Source organism: Aulonocara sp. 'chitande type north' Nkhata Bay, linkage group LG6 (genome assembly GCF_057382095.1).
Source record: "Aulonocara sp. 'chitande type north' Nkhata Bay isolate Kocher_YH1m ecotype deep benthic linkage group LG6, A_spYH_male_GT1.1, whole genome shotgun sequence".
NCBI classification, from domain to species: Eukaryota; Metazoa; Chordata; class Actinopteri; order Cichliformes; family Cichlidae; genus Aulonocara; species Aulonocara sp. 'chitande type north' Nkhata Bay.
Window position 1 is genome coordinate 6,355,594 of NC_141349.1, and position 23,640 is coordinate 6,379,233.

The following is a 23,640-nucleotide window of genomic DNA, read 5'->3' on the forward strand; positions in this document are numbered from 1 at the left end:
TCCTGCTCCAGGTCTATGCTGCAGTGGCACAAATCTGATCCTGAACCTCAGTGACAGTGCCACACCCTCCCATCCCATCCCTGCTGTACCATGCAGACAAACAGAAAGCGCAGGTTCAGAGGCAGCTCTTCACAGATCACCAAAAACCTGAATGATTTGGGCCTTCAGACATTATTACTGAATCTTTTTCCTACACAATAAGAGTGGCAGGATATTATACTTCACAAAAGTGATCAAAAAAGCGACATGTCTCAACAATCAAAACCGAGAAGGAGCATGATTTCAAGCGATGATGTCATCCACAAACTGGCACTGGGAGTTTTCAGCACTGCTGTCGTATGAACTGTAGGTGGATACATGAAGGAAAAAGAAAAACAAACAGAGCCTTTTAAAGACCGCACCACCACCTCCGCTAACAACGTTTAAGGAGAGTTATATAATCATTACATCCTCTTTGGCTCTGTGGCTCAACAGCCACAGTTTCTCATACACTCAGCACTGCCTGCAGCACATGTAGCAAATATCAGAGCAGAACAATATTTCAATGCTGGATTATTTCCAAAATAACACTTTCCTGATGTTCTGAGCCATGAGTTTAAAACATGGCATCCATGAAACCCGCATAACCCCCAACAATGAGACTTCTCTAACAAATAGATGACATCATGGTGGCCATTTTTTGGCCGTAGTGTCTACCAACTAAATGCTCACTAGCCCTTTGCGAACACCTCTGCATGGGATGTTTTATTGTTACCACAACAAAACGCTGATTTTAGCCGCTTAAAGCAAATTGCGCCAGACTCCAGGATTTAGGCCAAGCTAAGCTAATCGCTTTCAGCAAGACAGGGAATGACTTTGTGTTCGACATTCAACAGGAGATTTGTCTCCAGCCCACGTTTTACAGACACTTAAATGATTCTCAGACTCAGTGATGAATAAAATGAACAGGAGGTTTAGAGCTCCAATCGTAATACCCACATGCAGTTGAAAAATATATTATCATAACCATATATTTGTCTTCATCTACTGAATCGATTCACCGCATGGGTAGAAACACGTGGGCACATCGAAAGGTTTACATTATATTCGTACATGGCATTCATCCCTATGGATGTGAATTCACTGCTGTAATAGCCTACACCACACAAGCATCAGCAATGCTGGGCACTGATGTTTTCATTTCTTTCTTTCTTTCTTTCTGTTGGCACTTCTAGGCCTCCATACCATCAGGAATCGCTGTATGCTATTTCACTATTTCTCAGTGTGACCACATTTTGTGAGCAACTGGTGGAAAATGCGTGCATATTTCATATGCAGTATATAAAATGCAGGTGTTAACAAATAGAATGCAAATAGATAGTATTTCTGCACTGTAGGCTGAAACTCTAATTATTATTTAAAGGGTGCTAATCAGGCTGCCTCTAAAAGAACCTTTACTATAATTTCACTTGTGCATTTGGAGCAGTACGTACAAAACAGCAACATCTTTGGTGTCTTCCCTCTGTTTCCCGAGCAACATCAGTGTCTTTAGCTCCATTGAAGAAGTGGTCTTACGTGAGTAAAAAAAAACCCTATTTTTCTATAAATCTTTTACATTCACAGTCTTTTCTTTACACATGTGCATCCACACAAGAACCTGGAGATGAGAAGCCATGGCATAGAGCTGAAGCTTGTGTTCTTTGATACAGTGAATCAAAGAGCGAAGGGTTTGGTGCATGTTGCTAAAGCTGCACCCCCGCTTTTTGTTAGGATGGTGTCTTCCACCCACAGGTTCTGTGCATTCTTGGAAACTGGCCCACTTTACGGTCTCCAACAGTGCGGGCTTTTGGAGTGTGTTTTCAGATAAAACTCTGAGAGCTGTAATTCAGCAGCCACATTTGTCTTTACAAACAGCTTAAAGAACCATCACATGATGGAGTGTATTCTGGGCTGTTTCACACACACTCTGCTAGGTTTTCACCAGCGGCTGCTCTGAAATGTCCTCTGGTGTTTTTTCCCCTTCACGAGATTTTTTCCTCTTCTTGTGGCCTGAGGAAACAAAACACATTAACAGTTAAATGCAGAAGGACCGGTGTACCTGTCATACACCTACTAGAAACTACCATACTGTTGTTAGATTTAAATTTATAGACAGCATTTATTTTGGCTTCTAACTAAGGTCACATATTATTGCCAGTTACTAGCATTGTAAGGCTTTGGATCTTAATTTAATGTGTAATTTTTACTAGAAACACATTGAAATGTTTCTGTTTATCAATCGCCTGTCTATGTCCAGACTTTCTGATAAATCAACATGGCTGAGGCTTTTGTTGTTGTTGTTTAAAATAAAATTCTTTTCTTTTCTTTTGGGTTTTTAAAATTGTTTTTAGTTTCTCGTAAAAAGATAAAAACACATCATTGCGCTTGAGGATGAAGTATCATAAAGTAACAGGTTTCTATGAACCAAAAAGTAATTTTCTCAACAAAAAGAAGGAAACACTTTGATCTAAACAATCAGTGGAAACCAAAAGCATCAATTCTTTGCAAACTGGAATAAAAATCAGTCAAATTTGTTTTATACACCAGATGGAGATTGTAGTTTTCACTCATATTAAGCATACATATGTGGAGCATTACATTTAGTTCTATTTTACTCAATCAATCAATCTTTCAGTTTCACTCAGTTTCACTTTAAACGTCCTTTACAGGCTTCTGTAAGCATTTGTTAAGCTGTATCCACACAGGCAGCAATCTGCTCATGGTGTATTGCTTTGAATGGTGAGTTCCAGGCTCCAGTTACTTAGGTAACAATCTAATGTATTTACTGCCCTGTGTCATGTCAATTACCCGTATCCTGTGATCTCATTGGAAATCGCCTCAATCGGTTGCCTTGAAGTTGAGAAAGGTTTATCTCAGGACTGATTCACTTCTCATTAACAGTGATTTTTCACCTGTATTCACTTTAAATATTCACCTAAAGTTGTTGATTATCTTTGACTTTCTATTGTCTCTAATTTCTGCAACGCTTTTAATCCTGCGTGCACAAAGCTTTATTTCTTTGAGGTTTTCATTTCAGTTTGAAATGAAGAGAAGTAAACGATTTGCATAGAAATACCCAAATCAACAAAACTCAAATGTCATATGTCGTTGTTTGTGTATAGTTTTACTTTCATGAAGATTTGTTTTTCAAATTCAGCAGCAGCAGCAGCAGCCTCCTACACATCGATCTGACACAAAGCGCTGGAATCATCGTCCAGAAACAGCACGAGAATACAGAGCAGGCAAGTCCAAAACACTAATGTATGTTTAAGTGTGTGTGTGTGTGTGTGTGTGTGTGTGTGTGTGTGTGTGTGTGTGTGAGCGCGCGTGTGTGTGTGTGTGTGTTTGAGTTTGCATGTGAATCAAATCCAAGTAGGAAGTGAGTGAAATGAATAGAAAGGGTTGGTGAATAGGTGGCTTGTGTGTGACTGACTTAGTTTGAGCAGCAGTTTCTTGCCCAGTGTGTCCTCTGAACCACTCAGCGACAGGCTGCTGATGAAAGGGGATGTGTCCGTTTCTATGGGAACAGAGGCCATGTCTGAGAGGGAGAGACAGAGAGAAAGAGAGAGAGAGAGATTATGACCTGTCAGTGATAAATAGCTTTGGTCTCTGCTAGAGGACAGACTAAAGTCCTGTGTGACTCTGTGCTAAGTTTGAGAGCCATGTGCTAAAACTATCTGTTATATTATGTTTGTGTTTGGAGATTTCAAGCTTTTTTCAAGGATTCAAGCTGGTGGTAAACCTGCCTTACATGCATTAATGCAGAAAAAGATTTTCTGTGATGATGTGTAGTGTGACGAGTGTGTTCTTTTGGAATATTTTAGTGTTGTATAGGTTTCATGTCTGCTGTCACCGTTAAAGACATGGACGTGACTTCCTCTCTGTACCCGTGTCTATATTTTGTGTGGAAGCGTTTATTTTTTAACATAAACCGTTAGACTAACCAGGCTCACATCTGTCCTCTCTGATGTAGGGGATCTCATCCATCCTCAGAAACACTGAATCACTCGGACTCTTCTGGCCATCAGACTTGCTACCTGCAGCAGACACATCCACAGAAACATGTACATCAAAAAACACATGATGTAGTTTGTTTTACTGGATTTTTTACTGGATTTACTGGACATTTAAAAGATGTGAAATCTTTTACTGATTAGTGAATAAAACTGTTTTTAGCAGAAATAGCATGTTTTTCTTGGTTTTGGGTTTTGAAATGTTTGAATCCCATGTTAGACTCTGAGGAAATCGCATTTTTAAAAAACTGGATAACTTTACAGAGTAGATAATTTAATATACCAAATGTTGAACAATAAACTATACAACATAATTGTTTAGTATAATAATTATGAATGAAAATAAAATAGCAACCACTCACTGAAACTCTAGATTAGATAGTAGGTGACAATGGCTCTAACCTTTCAGTTTCCTGGTACAAAGTCTCTCCAATTTCCTGTTTGCTATATGCTAGTAGAGTTGATAAAGGTCACCAGTTAGCAAGTGAGTGAATCCTACAGACTTTAGGATTCACTGATCCTAAAGCTTTTTGAAGTATTTGAAGTAGTTTCCAGGGAAATACTTCAGCCAAACTGAATATTTCCAGCAATGACAGCAGGTCTGCAGTGGGTTAACTTTGTCCTACATGTGGAACAATGTCCTGACCCTCCAATGGACTCCATTGACTAGAGTCCATTGGCGGCTCTATCACTACAGGTAGGTACCATCTACTCCTTGGGCAAGAAACTAACACCATGTCTCTGATGCATCCATCGGACTATGAGTGTATGTGAAAGCACTTATGTAGAAAAGGCAGAGAAAAAGCACGTGTATGAATGGGTGAACGAGCCAAGATGTATAAAGTGCTTTGAGTGCTCAGGTAAAGTAGAAAAGCACTATATATTACCAATTCTAAAAAAAGCTTATGTTAACTATCCTAATATTGGTTTTAACATGACTTCTTAATGGCTCAGTCACACTAGAGGAAAAAAATCAGTGGCTGATGTTTGCATTGAATGTTTTCACATTTGGAGCAAATTTAAAGTAGATGCAGTCACAACTTCAGTGCCCAGAAGTTCAGCGTGCAACGCCACAAACTGCTGTGGTCTGAGCTGCACTGACAGCAATCGGCCTCAGGCAATTTGGCAAAGGTAGGCTAATTTATAAATGCAGACAGATTTCCAACAGGCTTCAATCTGTCTAAGTCAGCATGCACCAAGGCATCTGTTTGCAGTAGGACACTCAACTCAGTTGGTTGTGATGTGGTTATATTCCTGTAAACCGCTGCAGAGCACCTGTGTCATTTTGCAGTTAAATTGTTGTCTTGCAGCAACAGAATTTCTGTTGCTGACCTACCAGGTGGGTAGCCTCTGAACGTAAGTAGTTAGTTTAATGTTCAAGTCGTTTAATATGAATTTCTGTGATTGAAGAATGCAGCACATCGGTACTTTTCACCAATTTATCTCAGTTATACTATCACTATACTAGCTTGCATGTAACTGTCAACCCATTCAATCTCAAACTGATAGCAGACTGATGACGTCCTATTGTTGTTTTATTGCTGTCTCGATGCACTAAAATCACTTTGAAGATGGCAACTGACTGTGAGTGACTGCAGATCTGGTCCCAGCCTTCAAACTGACCATTTCAAAGGCAGAAAGTTCATTTTGGTCGAGCTGCAGTCTTCAACCAAGACTGTAGAGACTCTGTGTCAAAAGCATTTGTCGCGACATGTCAACATACATTAAATAATAAGTCAAAAGAAGCGTTTACTTGAATAATAATGACATTAAAAATTAGAAATGGAATAGTAAATGTGGTCAGTACATGTTTACCTTAATGTTTTACCTCATCTAACCAGAAATCCTTTAAACTTTGATTTGCCATCTAATGTTTAATTTTAATCCAAAAACCAGAAATTAATTACTTAAGGAAATTAATACTTACACAGCTCTCAGGGCCGACCCTACACTTAAACTTTTTCTCAAGTAGAAAAAACGAAGAAACCCACACAGCTCATGTCATTAATATTGTCTCTATCATTTCACTCTGTGGTTTTATCTCTCACTCACTCGTTTTTAAACATGCTGTTTTAGGGAGCTCAGGGTATTCAATTCCAGTCATACTGAATATTACACCCTTATCGATTTAGGAAAAAACTCATTTGCAGGAGTGGCATGGCTTTCTACCTCTGATGGCTCAAATAATCTCTTACTGACATCACTGTGACATGAAACCTGCTTCAAGTCATCCCTGTTGTCACGGTATGACTCCATGTCTCTGGAGTCGAGGATACTTACGGACAATGCGGTTCTTCTCATTCAGCAGGGAGGTGCTGTGCGGCACACTGGACTGCTGTCCCCGGGTTCGGGCTGAACTGGGCCGACTTGGCTCCCTGGGTGGGGGCATAAGGGTGGCAGTAGTGTGGTCTGGGGGCATCAGTGTGGTGGTGGTGGGCTCTGGTGCTGGAGGCCCGGGGGTCGGGGAGTTGCTTTCTGTCAGACGGGTGTCAGCATCAGGGGTCTGAGGGGAGCTGTCCATCCGGGTAGCTGTTACTGCATTCTGGTAGTGACTCCGGGTGATCTGATACATAGAAGCAGAGGATTATGGGTATTATTAAGAGTTGAACGTGAACCTATTCTTTTCTAAAAGTTTTTGTGTAATTCGATTTTATTACACCCTGTTATATCTAATAATTAATAGTGTAAAAATCTCTTATTTTTGTCCATTTTTGACTAAATGTTTTTTCCTTATTCAGTGTGATGTAACGCCCATCATATCAGACTTGTCTTTACTTGTCATGGTCAACTTTCTTTTTGTCTTTTGCTACAAGTGAGATGAAATCAAGGACAATGTTAATGAGGACGGTAACGTGTGCTGCTTAGTTCGAGAGATCTCATTAAATATTCATTGTCTCAAGATCATTTGTGTCATCGTTAATGATCCTCAGGCCTTTTGTGTTGCACCATTGTCACAGTATAGCTTTCTTTCAACACTGCGAGAAGTCGTCTGAGAAAACTGAATTTCATCACTAGTACCTCGTCCACTCAGACACCGATGCCCTCTAACCACTGCCAGGAAAGGCAATCATTAAGTTACTGTTTAAAAAAACTGAAGCTTTAAGGACAAGCTCGCTTTAGCACTCAGTGGTGATGTTAAATTTAGGAGTAAGTGATTTGGTTATACAATAATGTCAGTGAATGTTCTGCATCTGATATTTGATATCCAAACAAATATGGCTGTGAGTGTGTGTGTACACTGTAATAGCACTGTACTGCCAAGGTTGAAGGCGACTGGATGATTGTGATGATTGAGATATGTAAAGAACAAAAAGATGGAAATGAAGAGAATTCTCCCGTCATTAGTTACACTGTGACTTTGCATGGTCCTCTGAAGGACTGATCCTAATATTTTTCCTGAAACTTAGTTTCTTCATATTGATCAGAACTCAGTTTGTAGTTTACCATAACAGGGATTTTAATATATCTGAGTCTATCCCAGTAACATTTGTTGTATACTGTGGGGGTGGATTTAATTTTGGGTTTTTTTTCAATTCAATTCAATTTTATTTATAAAGCGCCAAATCACAAAAACAGACGCCTCAAGGCGCTTTATATTGTAAGGTAGACCCTACAATAATAACACAAGATTGTGGGCAATCTTGTGTTACACTTTCCCCCGTCTGTCTTTTATCTGATTTCATTTTGTTCTGATAGCTGACGCCTAAGTGACCAGAGTTTTTTCAGTCCGAATTTCAGTCAGGGAAATATTTCTTCCAAGGAGCTATGAGCAAAAGATTTTGGGAATGTCAGACTTCCTCCAAACATGCTCTTCATTAATACAGTTCTTCAGCAAACTCAGAGCAGTCACATAAGCCTAAGAACAAACCAAAAAACTAAATATTTGTTCCTTGACCAATGTGATGTAAGAGCCCATCATACCAGAATGTATTAATCTAATGTTATATTATGAATGAGATGGAACACAGATGCTGGCAGCACAGTTTTTATTTACTTATGTATTATGGTAGATCTACAATAAGCGTTCAGACATTTCAGTAATTCTGTAATTTTATAAAATAATCCCGTTATGAAGTTCAGTCTCTGGTTTGGTGCCGATAATGGTCCTTCAACGAAATCCCCAAATTAAATGAAGTAAGAAAATTCCAACATGTAGCCTCATATTTAGTCTCAGCAAAAAGTTAATAAATGTAATGAACTTTTTTCAGTCATGGTTATACCGTCTCCCTCTCCATTCAAGTCAGAGTACATGTGCATTGTAAAGCATGTCGTCTTTCCAAATGAAAAGAACGCTTTCAGACACCATGTGAGTTTCAGGTTTTACCTTGATGAGCTGAAGGTGAGTGAGCTGCCTTACAGAGTAGTCTGGCAGGTAGACATTCCCCCCTCCATTCAGCTGGCTCATACTTCCCCCATAGAGCATCGACTCAGAGCGGTCCAAACCGCTGCTACGAGAGGGCGATCTGTGGACTGCAAAGGAGGATATGATATCAAACATGTATCTTTTAACAAGGACAGAAAAATGGTAGAGGAGTGTCAGTCAAATCACGAAAGATCTCAGGGATGTCGCTGCAGCTGCATGGCAGTTAAAAGACTCAGAAGTGTTCACATTACGCCCTGTTATATCTAATATTTAATACTGTTAGACTCCTTACCACACAAATCTTACAATAATATTTAAATATTTAAATGCTGCCACTCAGAGCATTTAAATGCTACAACTGAAGATTTTTGAAGAGTTTCAGAGCATTTTCACAAATACACTATGTGTTTGCACAATTTCACTCAAGCAGTATATTATGCATGTTTAGGGAACTAGTGTTCATTCACTACACAGTGTTTGCTTCATGGTGGAGTCACTAAGGGACACATGCAAATGGCAGATCTCACATTTTACATTTAACCTAATATTTAAATACACCGCGTTCCAAATTATTATGCAAATTATATCTTTCTCTAATTTTTCTAAATAGTTGGTCAAGTGACAGTCAGCATAATTTTCGAGTCATCAACCATTAGAGTATAATTCAAATGTTACTCAACAAAACTGCCAATAAAAACAGTATGTTTTTCAAAAATAAAAAAGTTAAAATGCACTGTTCCAAATTATTACGCACACAGAGTTTCAAAACATTTTATAGGTTGTAGAGAAGTGAAAATGGTCATTTGTTGAATTTGCAGCATTAGTAGATCAATTTTACTGAAATCAAAAGCTATTTCAATCAAAAACATCAGGTCAAGTTACATATTAACATTGGAGCCCTTATTTGATAGCAGTTTTACAATTCTTGCATCCATGGAACTTGTGAATTTTCAGAAAGTTTCTACTTTGTCTTTGCAGGATGTCAGAATAGCCTCGCAGAGCTGCTGTTTGGATCTGAACTGCCTTCCACCCTCATATTTTTTTTTGCTTGAGGATGCTTCAAAGGTTCTCAATAGGATTGAGGTCAGGGGAGGATGGAGGTCACACCATGAGTTTCTCTCCTTTTATGCCGATAGCAGCCAATGATGCCGAGGTATTCCTTGCAGGAGATGGTTCATTGTCTTGCATGAAGATGGTTTTGTTGCACAAGGCACAGTTCTTCTCTTTTTACCATGGAAGGAAGTGGTCAGTCAGAAACTCCACATACTTTGCAGGGATCATTTTCACACCTTCAAGGACTCTAAAGAGGCCAACCAGCTCTCTCCCCGTGATTCCGGCTCAAAACATGACTCCACCACCTTCTTGCTGACGTTGCAGCCTTGTTGAGACATGGTGGCTGTCCACCAACCATCCACCACTGCATCCATCTGGACCATCCAGGGTTGCAATGCACTCATCAGGGAACATGACTATTTGAAAATTAGTCTTCTTGTAGTTCTGGGCCCACTGCAGGCATTTCTGCTTGTCAGAATTGGTTAGGGGTGGCCGAATAGAAAGTTTATGCACAACTGCGAGTCTCTGGAGGATCCTACACCTTGATGTTCGCAGGGCTCCAGAGGCACCAGCACCGTTTGCTGCTTTGCTTTGGCCTTTTAGCAGCTGCTCACTTAATCTCATGTATTTGTCTGGCAGAAACCTTCATCATTGTGCCTTTATCTGCACGAACCTGTGTGTGCTGTGAGTCAGCCATACATCTCTTAAAATTATGGTGATCACACTTAAGTTTTCGTGAAATATCAAAGGTTTTCATTACGTGTCCAAGGCATTCAACTATTGCACACGTTTCAGCAGCAGAGAGATCATTTTTCCTTCCTATATTGCTTGAAAATGATGGTCTGCTTAATAATGTGGAACATCCTTCTTTAGTAGTTTTTCCTTTAATTGGGCTCACCTGGCAAACTAATGATCACAGGTGTCCGAGACTGATTTCAGTCATCCAAAGAGCCCTGAGACACAATTCCATCCATGGGTTTAATTGAAAAACAACTTATTTAATCTTTATGACACAATTTGCATAATAATTTGGAACACGGTGAATGTTTTTATTCAATTACAATGAAACAAAAATCTGTGCCTTTAACTTTATGTGCCTAACAAGCATATATAACTGCACAACTGAAAGCATTCTATCATAATCTTTAATGAATAAACTGTGAATTATCACTATACTCTTCAAAGCAGACAAATACAATAAAATACAAATTTTCTTATTATCAGTCTTCTTGTTGCTTTAAAAAAACATTCATCAGCAAACTACTTAAAAACATGCCGAGATTTTTAGAGTTTCAACTAGAACTAAATCTTTCAAATTTGCTTTGATTTTAAAATCCTCTCACTGATCAAGGAAAGGTTTGATATCTGGCGACTCATTTGTTTATATCTGATAGAAAGTGCGTTACAGTCTAGGGTGGAGGTTTTACATCTTCTGTATACTCTTTTTTGGTGTGTCATGATGAATTTGCAGTATTTATATTTATAAATGGTGAAGCTGTTTCAGAGTATGTGGAGTTCTGGCTTCATGCTCGTTGGTTTATAAACTCATTTTTAGTTTTTCTGTGAATTTGTGTTGATTTTTGCTTCTATCATTTTGACAGCAGATACTAAAGGTTAATAATCAGGCCACACACAGTGCTTAACAAGTTTATTAAATCACCTGTGATACAAAAAACAAACCAAACAAGACAAATGTTTTAGAAACTTAAAAATGAAAAATGATTAAATTGATTTGACTGAATTCATATTTTATACCCACGATTTTATGTTATTATGAGGGTAAGTAAGTCCAATTTGGCATGATAATAAAAAAGTGCTTTACTATTTTATTTCTGCTTTTTCTAAAATAGTAAGTTTAATAGACAATAACTATGTTTTAGCATTAAAGAGCGTGGGCATACTAGCGTATTAACCATTATAGAAACATAAAAAAACGATGTTGCAAATTAACAATAATGTTAATCTAAGACTGCTGTGGTATAAACCTTACATTCGGTGGTGGTCTAATATATTTGTAAGTTCAATGATGTTTGGGAAAGTCTTTTGTACCTGCTGGCATGATGGCCGGGACCCCGAAATAAGAGAACGCTCCATTCTCGAACTTCAGTGCCTCCTTACCAAACTCTACTTCAACTCGACCCTGCAAAATAATATTGGAGAAATATAACGTGATCTGACTGACTGGCACACAGGATATCATAGCCATAGCTAATTACTGCCATGGCGGAAGGTCAAATTCTTACAGGTACCTGTAGCACTAGGATGAAATAGTCCACTGGTTTGTTGCGCTGGAACAGGAAATGCTGAGAGGCTCGTTTGTTCTTCTCATCAAACTTGAGTTCTTGAACCACACTGGGGTGTTTGATGAGCCTCAATAAGATCTTCTCTGAGATGTGTGTTGGTTTGAAGGGCTCCACTTCTGAAAAAAAGCAAAAAGATACAGGATTGGGTGAAGACAAACGCTGCAAATATTCTTGTTACAGTTGCTAAAACACTGATGTTCTTGTTGCATATTATGCAGAAATGTAAGCGCTCTGACAGACAGAGAGGCGATTTGATTGGCTGCTACCTGTGGAGAGGAAACGATGTGTTGCCAGGAGAAGCTGGGGGGAAATCTTCACTTTCATCTCATTTTCTGACAGTTTGAAGATGGAGAAGTCCTGCTGCTTTCGCTCATGATGAGAAACACGACGCTTTGTGCGATTATCAGCTTAGACACATAAAAACAGCCTGATTAACTCTTACATTTCCATGTATTTTGACTACGTACGTACATTTGAGCTTATGCACGTGTGTTTGCACACATACTGTAGAGATCTGTCTCATCCAAGATCTCTGACTTGATGATTTCCTCAATGACATCCTCCAGGGTCACGATGCCCATCACCTCGTAGAAAGGGTCACCCTCACCCTCGTTGTTAACACGCTGCACGATGGCGAGGTGGGACTTCCCTGCATGCACAGTGAGTCTCGAATCAGTGTCACTTTTCACTCAAAGCCATTTGCAGTATGTATAAATACAAGGAAATCCATTCAGATTACCCAGCTGTAAATATAACCTTTTTTAATATTTAAAACAATATGCAATATGGTCCTGTTTAACTTTTACACAGCTTCACAAATATCACTAATGGAAAAGAAATTTCAACAGCAGCGTGCAAAGTCATTACCTTTGACTGAACTATTATTTAACAACCTTGTATGAAGATGAGTATCAGAGTGATAGTAGCTTCTATCCCCAGTGTTTCATTTTTTATATGGATGTTCTCCAGTAAGATCCATGACTGGTTGTCACAGTAAACTGTGTGGAGTGTGATGATTGTTAGTGGACCCACATGCAGAACACAGGTGGAATTTAACATATGCATTTAATGCTGGAGCAGTCAAAAAAAGCACAGTCTAAAAACAAAAAATAAAATCCAAGAGTTATGAGGAATTACTACACTGGGGTACACACAGCAATGTGGGACAACTCGACAAAGGCAAGGGGAGACTGAGACAATAAATACCAAAGGTACTGAGGCTTGAAAAAGCAGGTGGGAAACACAGCAGAAACAAATCATGAACAACAAGACAAGGGAAGTAGAACTCAATGTAAAGCACCGGTGACAAAAGACTACCAAAGTAAAAGAGGAAATACACAATCAGTTGACAACAGACTCAAACATATAAACTTTACACAGCAGGGCACAAGGGAAAGAAAATAACAATAGAATATAACAAAATAAACCTAAGGCAGAAAGTTCATGAAAATAACTAGAAAAAAAGGGAAACACAGAACTAGAAGTCAGTGAAGTCAAATGTGACAAACAAGAATACACAATAATGAACAAACAGAGAACCAACAGAACATTAAAGAGCACTTCCCCCTCAAGGGCAACAACTTACAACTTTGCTTTGTTTTTATTACATTTTCTTTTTATTGCAACATGCTGACGTCAGTCTTTTTAAAAAATTACGATACGATGATGTCACAAACAAACAAACACAACTTCGTAATATGGTCATCTCATTCACACTTCTCTGGCTCTAAGCACAGAAGCCTCGCCCACCTGCCGATTAACTCTGTAATGTTTACGAGGAACAGGCAATCAGAACAAAGTAAAGTCAGAAGGAGAGAGGAAGCTCCTAAAAACCCACAGTGAAGGGAATTATGGGCTGCACAAAGACTCAGTATAAGATAAACAAGGATTATTTTGAAGTATAAGTCATGCAAAGCTACCCTAGTACAGACCCTTAAAATTGAGGCAATCGATTGCTGGAAACAATTTTATAAAATGATGATTGAATTTGTTTAACTTGACTTACTAACAGTAGACCTTTTGATTCTTGAGATGTGAGACTTGGAATACAGTTATCCTGTAAAGTGTTGGTGTGTCAAATAAGATGATTAGATTTCATATTTAGCCTCTGGATTAGATTTAAGTAATGCTCCTTCCCTTTCCACTGCACAGTATGAGGCATAATGACTGAGTGGAGCTGTGCTGTCTGATGTTCAGTAAGTGGAGCGCCAGCGGGAGCTGAATGGAGTGGGTGTAACAGCAGATGGGATTTAATACAAAGGGCGCTCTGGATGCAAAAACACAATCCATCATATGAAAGTCTGCATGCTTCTGCATCTTGTGGCGTTCCCAAAGATAAATGGCATAATTAATAATCCATGCACTGCTGGATGAAAATCTTGTTTGGGAGCATATTTTACAAAGGAGAAAAACAAAACAAAATGATGAAATGCTTAGTCAGGCTGACAGGATTGTCTTTTGATCTTATTTTGTTTGAGATGTGTAGGAAACATAATGGAAGAGCGAGTTCACCGAGTAAAGAGTGAGCCCTTGTTTGTAGCCCCTCCTATTCTCAGCAGCCTGGCTTCAAATGAACTTCCTCGCTCTCTGCTCTTACACTCTTTGCCTGCCAAATACTACCTCGCACACACTGATGCACAAACACAGACTAACACAAATGCACACGATTCTGGATTCTGGCAGTGTTTCTTGTAGATAAATAGGTCAGGCGTACATCCAAAGTGGACTGAGAGAGGCTCATGTGCAGTGCGTTCTCTCACAGTATTCTGTTTTTTAAAGACGGCAACTATGTCTCAGTGTCTTTCCTTGCACAATTACATCTTTCATTTATTCAAAGCAAGTGTTTTGGAATTTAACATTTTTATTCTTGACTTTTAACAGCTATATTGTAAAGGCATCAATCATATCATTAAAAACGAGCAAAGTGTTATTTCAGGCCAGCCTCAAAACAAAGCTCAACTGCCATCCTGGTGAATAAAAAAAAGAACGAAAGAAAATGGCTGCCTTCATTTCACTTGGGGAGATGGCGTTGGGTTAGCTTCCTCCGTAAGGTCTCAGGGCAAACTAAAGTAGCTTTAACTGGTCTACATAAGTCAAAATATAGACATATAAAGCATCTTTATACCATATAAAGCATCATAAAAGATAAAACAATAATTTATTGACAATAGAACAGAAACACAGTTGACCTGCGATTATTGTGTTCTTCTTTTGTCTTTCCTTTTCTTCCTCCTATTATTATTGTTATTGTTATTATTATTATTAGTTGTTGGGTTTTAGTTGTAATAGTAGTGGTAGAAGTGTATGTGATAATTAAGTACATTTTAAACAAAACATTTTTTAAACATACTTTACTAATTTATTTATTATTTATTAATTTATTTATTTATTGTCTATAGCCTTGCAACTTTTTTTAGACAAACTAATCTTATCAAAAGTTTAGGATTCCTTTAAACCTTCAACTCCTGGAAACAATGTCTCCTTGCACCAGCTGTTTTAAACTATGTCTTCTTATGGCAGCTGACATGTCTGAACTGAGCTCATCCTACAGGTTTCATTCCTGTAAAGAGGGACTGACTACAGCAAAACCAAGACACAAGAAACGATGCATAGCATTCATAAGGTTCAATTCTTCAGATCTGAAGAAGCCTCATGGATGACAGGTGAAATGTCCTCATGTAACTTGCCTTTCTTCCCAAGCCACTTATGGGGAAGTTCAACATAAGGTCAAAATTACAAGTTTTACATCTGGCTCCTAGCGTTATTTATGTTAGATTTCCCCCGTTTGGAGATATTGGCTGTAGAGATGTCTGCCTAACAAAAAGGCACTCCCCTTGAGAGGATCAAATTGCCAAAAATATGCATTTATTAAACATCTAAGGCTCTTTCCTGAAACCATTACTCTGTTATTTTTTTTAAATCCACAAATGTGGCTGAACAGATTTATGTAGGCACTATTTTCTTTCTGTTTAACTACATTTTCAATCCAAAAAAACAAAACAGAAACCCTGTGCTGCTAGCTAATGTTACAGTTCAGCCATATCAATAACATGAGCCTCTCTTCACAGAAAGATGTACTCGTCTCTCTGCACAGTTTATGGTTGGAGCATTACAGCGCTGTGAATAAATATTTATCCTCTTCCTGATTTTGTAGCTGTTTTTGGATCTTTGTCACCATCAAATCTTTCAAATCACCAAAGAAATGTCCAGTTTTATTATGCTGTTTTTAAATATAGCTTACTTTAAAAAAACAAAGCAAAAAGCAGAGAAAGGAAAGAATTATATAGCTGGACCTTGCTATTGTGTTTCACATGATCGTCCTGCCACATAACTCAAGACCTCTTGAGCTTCAACTCACTAACTGATGTCCGGACATTTTCCATTAGGACAGCAGAATTCATGATTCCATCAATTACAGCAAGTCATCCAGCAACAAAGTCCCAGGCTACCTACCACCGCCATGCTTGACCTTTGGTATGAAGTTCTTTTTATGAAGCACTGAACTAGTTTTATAATCGATGTAACAGGATGTAAGCCTTTCACCAAGTTCTGCTTTTGTCTCGTCAGTCCATAAAATATTCTCCCAAAAGACTTGGAGGGCGTCAAGATGTTTTTTTAGCCAATCTAAGATGAGCCTCTGTTTTCTCTTGGTCGACAGTGGTTTTCTCTCCCACGGATGCCATTTTTGTTCACTCACGTTCTCACTGTTGAATCGTAAGCACTGATCTTAACTGAGGCGAGTGTTCTTTTGAGTTCTCTGAGTTCTCGATGTGCTCTTAGAGTAGTGTTGGTAGGCCAGCCACTGTTCCAGATTTTCTCCATTTATGCATAGTTCACTGTAGTCCCACAGCTTTAGAAACTTCTCTGTAACCCTTTCCAGATACAGTTGGCAATTACTTTTCACATAGGGCCAGGTAGCTTTGAATAACTTCTTCCCTTGATATATGAAATGATAATTTAAAAATGACATTTTGTATTTACTAAAATATTACAATTTGTTTGATGATCTGAAAACAGGCAAGTATGACAAATATGCAAAACTAAGAAATCATATAAAGAAAATAGTTCCTATTTGAAAATGCGTCATTCTAAAATGTCTCTTAAACAGATTATGGACTGAAATGTAAGAAGTGGACATGAGAAAGAACAGATGGCGGAGAGACAAACTAGAAATACAGCACACTGAATATTTTATACTCTCCCTCCTTGGAGACTGCATACTGAGGGGAACTGAGAGAAGGGAGAGGATTCAGAAAAAGAAAAAATAGTGTAAAGGGATGAAGAATTTACACTAGAAGGACAGCATAACTTGATGCCTGTCATTAGATAAAGCTGACCTAAACTAACATTCACTTCTTCTTTTTTTTCACTGCATGTCCATCAGTGAAAACTCATACTGTAGTGTTTTTGGTGGTAGTAATGAAATCTGACTTTCACTGACAAAACTCCTTTCCTAGTTTCAGTTCTCTGTTAAACCCACTTTGATCAAGCTTTCTGTGCAGGGCTCTTATTCAGCTTCCCACCTGTTTAAAGAACCCTATGCCTGGCAAACTAAAGGTCCCCTGTACTGGTGCTGCCGTTGTACACAACAGGAAATGTGTTACTTGGCTGCTTTCATTTGTGCCAGACACACTGCTTAGCATTCCGGCCAAAGAATCCCTGTGCAGTCTCACCAGACCAGCAGACTCTCTGCTGCAGCTCTGACCTGCCTTCAGATGCAGTCACATCAATGTTTTACTTACTTTCAATCAATTATCACCTCTGCTAACCAGCCCTCCTGTTACTCTGTTCTGCACTGCAGCTAATGTGCTGCAGTTCTGCACTGCAGCTAATGCGCTCTCTCTCATTAAACACTGGTTAACTATTTTCCCTGTTATAGTCAGAATTTAGGTCTGATGTGTAATTTTAGCAATAATTACAATGTTTTAAATGCACTCGAAAGAAAAGGTTGGATGTAAACTGACCTTTCAGCCAGAGCTGAGGTTTAATGTCAACATCTTTTGCGACCAGGCTCTAGCTCCGCTCATATTCATCTTTGGTAACTTCAGTACTTCTACTACTCCTCACAACTGAAAACACAAAAGTAACCGTGAGTGTGTATCTAGAGCTTTACGAGGGATGGCATCTCCTGCTAAAACATTAGAATTACCCAATGATATAATGTATATACCTCTGAAAATGGTCACTGCAAGCATATTAGATACTTTAAGTATATTTTGGTACTAAAACTACTAAAACTGTGCCTTTTACTTCTTTTTTAAAAGAATACATAATACTCAAAAAAGCCAACATAAATCTGGCTCTTATGAAATCCTGCTCTACATATGATACCATCTGCATGATGACAAGGCGGCACATAAGCAAGAAAATTGTACAAAAGGTTTTCTACACCAGATTTCAACACTGTCCTTATTGCTTTGTGCTTATTGCTGAACAAATATGCCTGTGGCCTGCAGACTGCTCTGTTTAATCATCTAAATGCTATGCAAATAAATATGGTATGATCATGCTTTAAGGCTAAAGTGCAAAACTGTGTTTGCATAAAAGATAATCAGCCCTTTATTTGTAGTTATTCCTTAGAATTTCATTTCTTTAGTTTTATGTTCCTTTTTCTTGATGATTGAAAGAGCTCTGGCTCAAATCAGCCCACAAAGCCAGCAGGCATATGTCGAGCAACCACTGATGCATTATACAGTACTGTGCAAAAAGACTTGAGGCACTGCTTATTTCTTAGTATTTTGCTTCCAAGCAGTCAGACTTTCTTGTCATTTTTAAAGCGATAATTCTTCAGGCTTTCTAAAAGATCTTTTAAAGTTTTTATTTGGGATTTTTTCCACTCATTTCCAGTTCAGTCTTTGTACCTAACCGTTTTCAGAGGGATGTTTTTGTTTTTTCCAAGGATGAACCAGGGTGGTGTCTACACAGAACAAATCAATTAATAAAGAACCAGTTTTGAGTTGTACCTTTAGACACTTTGTTACTACCAACCTGCCACAAAAACACATCATTTTCATGTTTTAATGGGATCAATAAAAATGCCAAAAATAGCACAGTTTAACAGGCATAAAATAGTATATTTAAATCAACAAGTTGATTCCCAAAGAGTTATTAGCCAAACACGTCATATCTCATCTCCTCACATATTGTGCAGTGTGTCCTTAAAGAATCCGAGGAAACCTACAAAAGAAGAAGAAGGCCTAGAAATCTATCGACAGTTGATGAACAGTATATGAGAGTCATGTCTATAAGAAATTTTTTTTTGGAAAGATTTAACAGGAGAGATCTAACAAATCACACGAGAACTGAAAATGAGCAGAAATCTGGTCTTCTGGAGTGATGAATCCAAATGTGAACCATCATCAATATGCAAGAAGGAAGACAGGAGAGAGGTGCAACAATGCGTGTCTACAGCCATCGGTAAAACATGTTTTGCAGTTGCTTTTCAGCCAGTGGTGTTTGCAATTCACAACTGATGGAATTATGAATAAAGACAAAGCACATGATGATTTTGACCCGCTGTGAAATACCATCTGGAAAGTGTCTGAATCCCAACAGCTTCGTATTTCAGCACAAAAATGATCCCAAACACACCGCCAATGCAGTATAAGCATGCCTGGATAGTAAAACCTCAATATTATTGAAGCAGTTTGGGATCATTTTAACAGAGGACAGAGCAAAAGGCAGACCCTGAAGACTACTTAAAGAAATGAGAAGAACATCTGCCTAAGAGAGTTCAGGCTGTGTTAAAGAATAAAGGTGATCATTGACTATTGCTTTTATTACTATTATTTGTTCCCATTTCCTAGAAAGTTTTAAAGAAATGAAGGGTGCCTTAAGACTTTTACACGGTGCCATAGATCACCCTGCAGCTGTGTGTTTCCTGCAGCTCTCTTTGTGAGCACCAGCTACTGCAGGAGTCTCACTGAAATGAATAAAAGGGCCTGAGTTTTTCTGCTGCAGTGCCTACACAGAGACAAGGAGGCACAGGGAGACACACACACACACACACACACCAAGGACAGACCTTGTTTATAATCCTCTGACTGTGTAGATTATCTCATCCAGATCCCTTTGTTGCAGAGCGACACAAGAACTATATTTGTGTTCATCCTGCAGCTCTGATGGCATCTGGCTTCATACAGTACAAGCTACTACATAATCCAAATATATGCAGCTCATTTTAAATCCACACACAGGTCTTGCTTGTCTGTTACAGGATGTGTAAGACAAGACAAACTTTTTGTGCTTAAAGCTAAAGAGTCAAACAGCTTACATTTCTGGAAAATTCTACCATTACCAAGTTTATAAAATGTTTCCAAAAGCATTTCACTACAACACGCTTAAAAAGATGTTCAGAATAAATAGAAACCCCTCTGTGACATTTGGCAGTGAAAGCTTTTCGCTGTTTTGTGCCAAAACAGACAGAAATACAAACGTCTCCCGCAAACAGAGTCTGCCTGGGCCAAGGTGTCCTCTATTTATCTTCCTCTCCTCACCACAAACACAGCAGAAAAAAGTGCTGACTTTGCAGGGTCCCTGAGAATGCAGGAAGGCGGTGATAAGCAGCAAGGTCTGTGATTGGCCAATTCGAACCCCACCCATTTAAAACTAGAGTAAGATGGAACAGCCTGCTGCCTGCATGCAGGGTGGAAGACTGCTTCGAATCTGCAGGGGAAGCTGTGCACACTGCAAAAACACAAAAAGGGGGAAAAGAACAGCTCCTTTTCAGCTTCAGATTGCAACAGTGCATATTTGCATTCCATCTGGAGATGAAAGAGGGTTAAGCACTGCTGCTAAAAGATAGGTCAGCTGTCTCAGCTGCAACTTCCAGGGCCCATATCATTCTCGAATTTAAAGGTGGCAGAAAACAAATTATGTGTCAGTACACAAGTTGCCGTCTCAAGTTCATACATTAAATACTAGTTTATTAGAGGGTTTGATTTCCCTGTGTGAATGCCACAAGTGCCGCAGTGAGACATTGAGTCCTTCCTGCTCCCTTTCTCAACTGTAGCACTTCAAAGCGCCGGAAAACATCTGCAAAGCATCACAAGTATGATGAACTGCAGAAAAAACTTTCTTGTTAAAAACAGGACTCATGAGTGCAAAGATAAATCAAGTTCAAGTACACAACAGGAATGTTTCGGGGTTGTTGGGGTTTTTTTGTTGTTTGTTTGTTTTTTTGTTTGTTTGTTTGTTTGTTTGTTTTTGCCACCTCTCACCTGCTTTTCTCACCCAGGTTACTTACAGAGTCTGTTACAGCTTAAGTTATAAACTTGAAGCACCAGCAACCTGCTAACATGCCACACCCACTCCCTTCTAACACCCTTCTCACCTTTCTTGAACTCCTCCAGCATGGCGTCCAGTTTAGTGTCGTTAAAGACGCAGTGCAACGGGTGTTTGTAGAACTGGGTGATGGTCTTCAGGGGGGTGCAGTCGTCCGGGTCCACAAACGCCAGGTCCTTCACAAACAGAATGTCCACGATATTGGATCTCTCGTTCTCAAATACCGGAATCCTCGTGTATCCGCTCTGCATGATCTCGGACATGGTGTTGAAGTCCAGCACCGCGTCCGAGGCCAGCATGTAGCAGTCGGTCAGCGGAGTCAGGACGTCCTCAACAGTTTTGGTGCGCAGTTCTAGTGCTCCCTGTATGATGTTGAGCTCTTCTTTTACCAAGTCGTGGTACGGGTCGGTGACTCGCAACATTTCCAAGAGTTTCTCTCTGGTGTAGAAGTTGGAGATCTCCTGGTTTAAGATGAGGTCCAGCAGCTTGCTGATGGGGTATGAGATGGGGAAGGAGAGAACCATGAGCAGCCGTGTCACCCAGATGGTTTTGGATGCGATGGCCAGGCCGTGGCGCGATGCGACCGAGTGTGGAAGAATCTCCCCGATGAAGAAGATCCCGAAGGCGCAAATGACCGTGGAGAGCCAGGTCATGCCCAGGATCTGGCACATCCACACGGCGAGCGAGGCGTTGATGATCGCGTTCCCCAGCAGTAGAGTGCACAGGACGTAGTTACCATGCCGACGCACAGACTCGATTTTCCGCGCGTAGTTCTGTTCCGTGTCGGTGCCGCTGTTCTGGAGGACCTGTAGCTCCACTGGATCGAGCGCCAGGAGGCTCAAGTTCAGCCCGCTGAACAGAGCTGACAGCCCGAGCAGGAGGACGGAGACCAGCACTTGCAGCCAGAGCTCCGGCACTGCTGAGCGCTCCTTCACGGCCACCCAAAAATCTTTAGTCCGGTAGTGTTCCCATTTGGATCCGTCAAAGGCGCACATGGAATAATATTTAATCTTCTCCCCTCTCCGCAGGTCTTTGGCCAGCAGCTCCACCAGCACCGAGTTCTGACTGGAAGCAGACTTGAAAGAGCCCAAAACCTCGATGTCGGAGGTGCTGGCGTTCTTGTCCATGCACATGTTTCGCTTCGGGTGAACTTGCCCCTCTCTACCGGGAGTTGGCTCTTCGATGAAGGCGATCCAGGGCGCGGCATTGTTGGCACGAGCACGATTGAGCTTCTGCGAGGAGGTGGAATAGTAGACCCGAAGTATGAAGCGAGTCCCCTCGGTGGCTTTCAGCACCCCGTCCTCCACGGACAGCTCCGCCCCGGTCTCCTCTGGTCGAAAGCCGAGCAACCCGAGCGCCGGGGCTGGCAGCAGCGAGCAGGCGCAGAGGAGCAGAAGCAGCCGGCTCAGGGAGAGCGGAGCCCCGTAGCAGAGCAGGGAGACGGCTCGGTATCGCGCGGCCGCATTGGATGCAGCCATGATGCGGTGTGAGAAGCTCTCTCAGTCCACGGTCTCCGGGTCACGTGCCGCGCGGTTCCGGTCCATGTGGAAGAAGGAGGGACCACCAGCGCTCCGCTGACTGCGGTGCTGACAATGATGTTCGCCAGCACACACACACATACAGAGGGGGGGGAGGGCTCGCCACCTTGCCCTGACGCAACTTTCTAATAATAGCCTCGTGGATTTCACTGTGGAGTTTACATTACATATGTTGCGCTCAGCAAGTCCAAGCATCCTTTTCAACCTTCATCGAGGTTTAAATAATGACTTTATCCTCAGCAACATCACTGGGTATAAAACGAGCATCTCAGACAGGAAGAGTTTCTCAGAAGTCAAAATGGGTCGAGATTCACCAATAAGTAAAAGAACAACAAAAAAGAAGAAGGAAAAAACACATTAACAAATCGAGGAACAATTCAAAAACAATATTCATGTAAAAATGTGTAAAACTGCAAACACTTTGAATATCTCATATTACCAGAAGATTCAGAGAAATCTCAAGAGATCTCTGTGCAAAGGAAAAGACTGAAAATCAGTATTAATTGGCTGTGATCTCCAGGTCATAAGACAGCACTGCTTTAAAAATGGACATGGTTCTGTCATGGAAGTCAGGAAAATATCCAGAAATGACTCTCTGTGGACACAGTTCGTTGTGCTATTCACAAATGCCACCCAAAGCTCCAAGAAGCCAGAAACCCAGTGATTCCAAAAAGACTGAGCTAAATTGTAAAACTGTTCTGTGGTCTGACACATTGAAATTTAAAATTCCTTTTGTTTGGAAAACATGGATACTCTGCAAGCAGAGAGGGACCATCTCTGATACTATGGGAATGCATTCATGTCTGGAAATGACTGGAATTCACAGCATACACACCTGGAGATGAATGCTAAAAGACTTAAACAAGTTGTAGAGCAAGATTTTCTCCAATCCGGATGATGTCATTTGCAGGTGAGGCCTTACATATTTCAGCAAGACAATATTGAACCTTCTGTAATGAAATGAAAAATATAAAGAATACTCAGGACTGTTGAGCAAGCAGAAGCCCATATCATGCACCTTGACTCTGTGTTAGCTAGTTCCCTGATTCCTGAAATAATAACGATTACTC

At 40.1% G+C, this 23,640-nt stretch overlaps 2 protein-coding genes across 2 annotated transcripts in view; one reads left to right on the forward strand and one right to left on the reverse strand.

Annotated features, from left to right (window-relative positions):
- Positions 1 to 1,173: 1,173 nt before the first annotated feature.
- Positions 1,174 to 22,840, reverse strand: LOC147327146 (metal transporter CNNM1-like). Its single transcript, XM_086294776.1, has 10 exons — positions 21,082 to 22,840; positions 12,256 to 12,399; positions 12,017 to 12,157; positions 11,697 to 11,866; positions 11,497 to 11,587; positions 8,356 to 8,501; positions 6,312 to 6,594; positions 3,963 to 4,055; positions 3,452 to 3,556; positions 1,174 to 2,028 (listed from the first exon to the last, which is right to left on the reverse strand). The coding sequence occupies exons 1-10, from the start codon at positions 22,508 to 22,510 to the stop codon at positions 1,949 to 1,951; spliced, it is 2,682 nt and encodes an 893-aa protein (XP_086150902.1). The 5' UTR covers positions 22,511 to 22,840; the 3' UTR covers positions 1,174 to 1,948.
- The window catches only part of hoga1 (4-hydroxy-2-oxoglutarate aldolase 1), a 41,102-nt gene continuing 38,547 nt past the window's right edge, over positions 21,086 to 23,640 (forward strand). The window contains exon 1 of the mRNA XM_086294778.1: positions 21,086 to 23,480. The gene's annotated coding sequence lies outside the window, so the exon portion shown is untranslated. The remainder of the gene's footprint in view (positions 23,481 to 23,640) is intronic.

What these genes read in the sequence shown, in the direction of transcription:
- LOC147327146 (XM_086294776.1), bottom strand. Translation starts at nt 22,510, where the DNA reads ATGGCTGCATCCAATGCGGCCGCGCGATACCGAGCCGTCTCCCTGCTC. An exon ending in GGATGAGACAGATCTCTACA is followed by an intron (nt 12,158 to 12,255) that starts GTATGTGTGCAA and finishes TATGTGTCTAAG; the next exon opens with CTGATAATCGCACAAAGCGT. An exon ending in CCCGGCCATCATGCCAGCAG is followed by an intron (nt 8,502 to 11,496) that starts GTACAAAAGACT and finishes CCTCCTTTGCAG; the next exon opens with TCCACAGATCGCCCTCTCGT.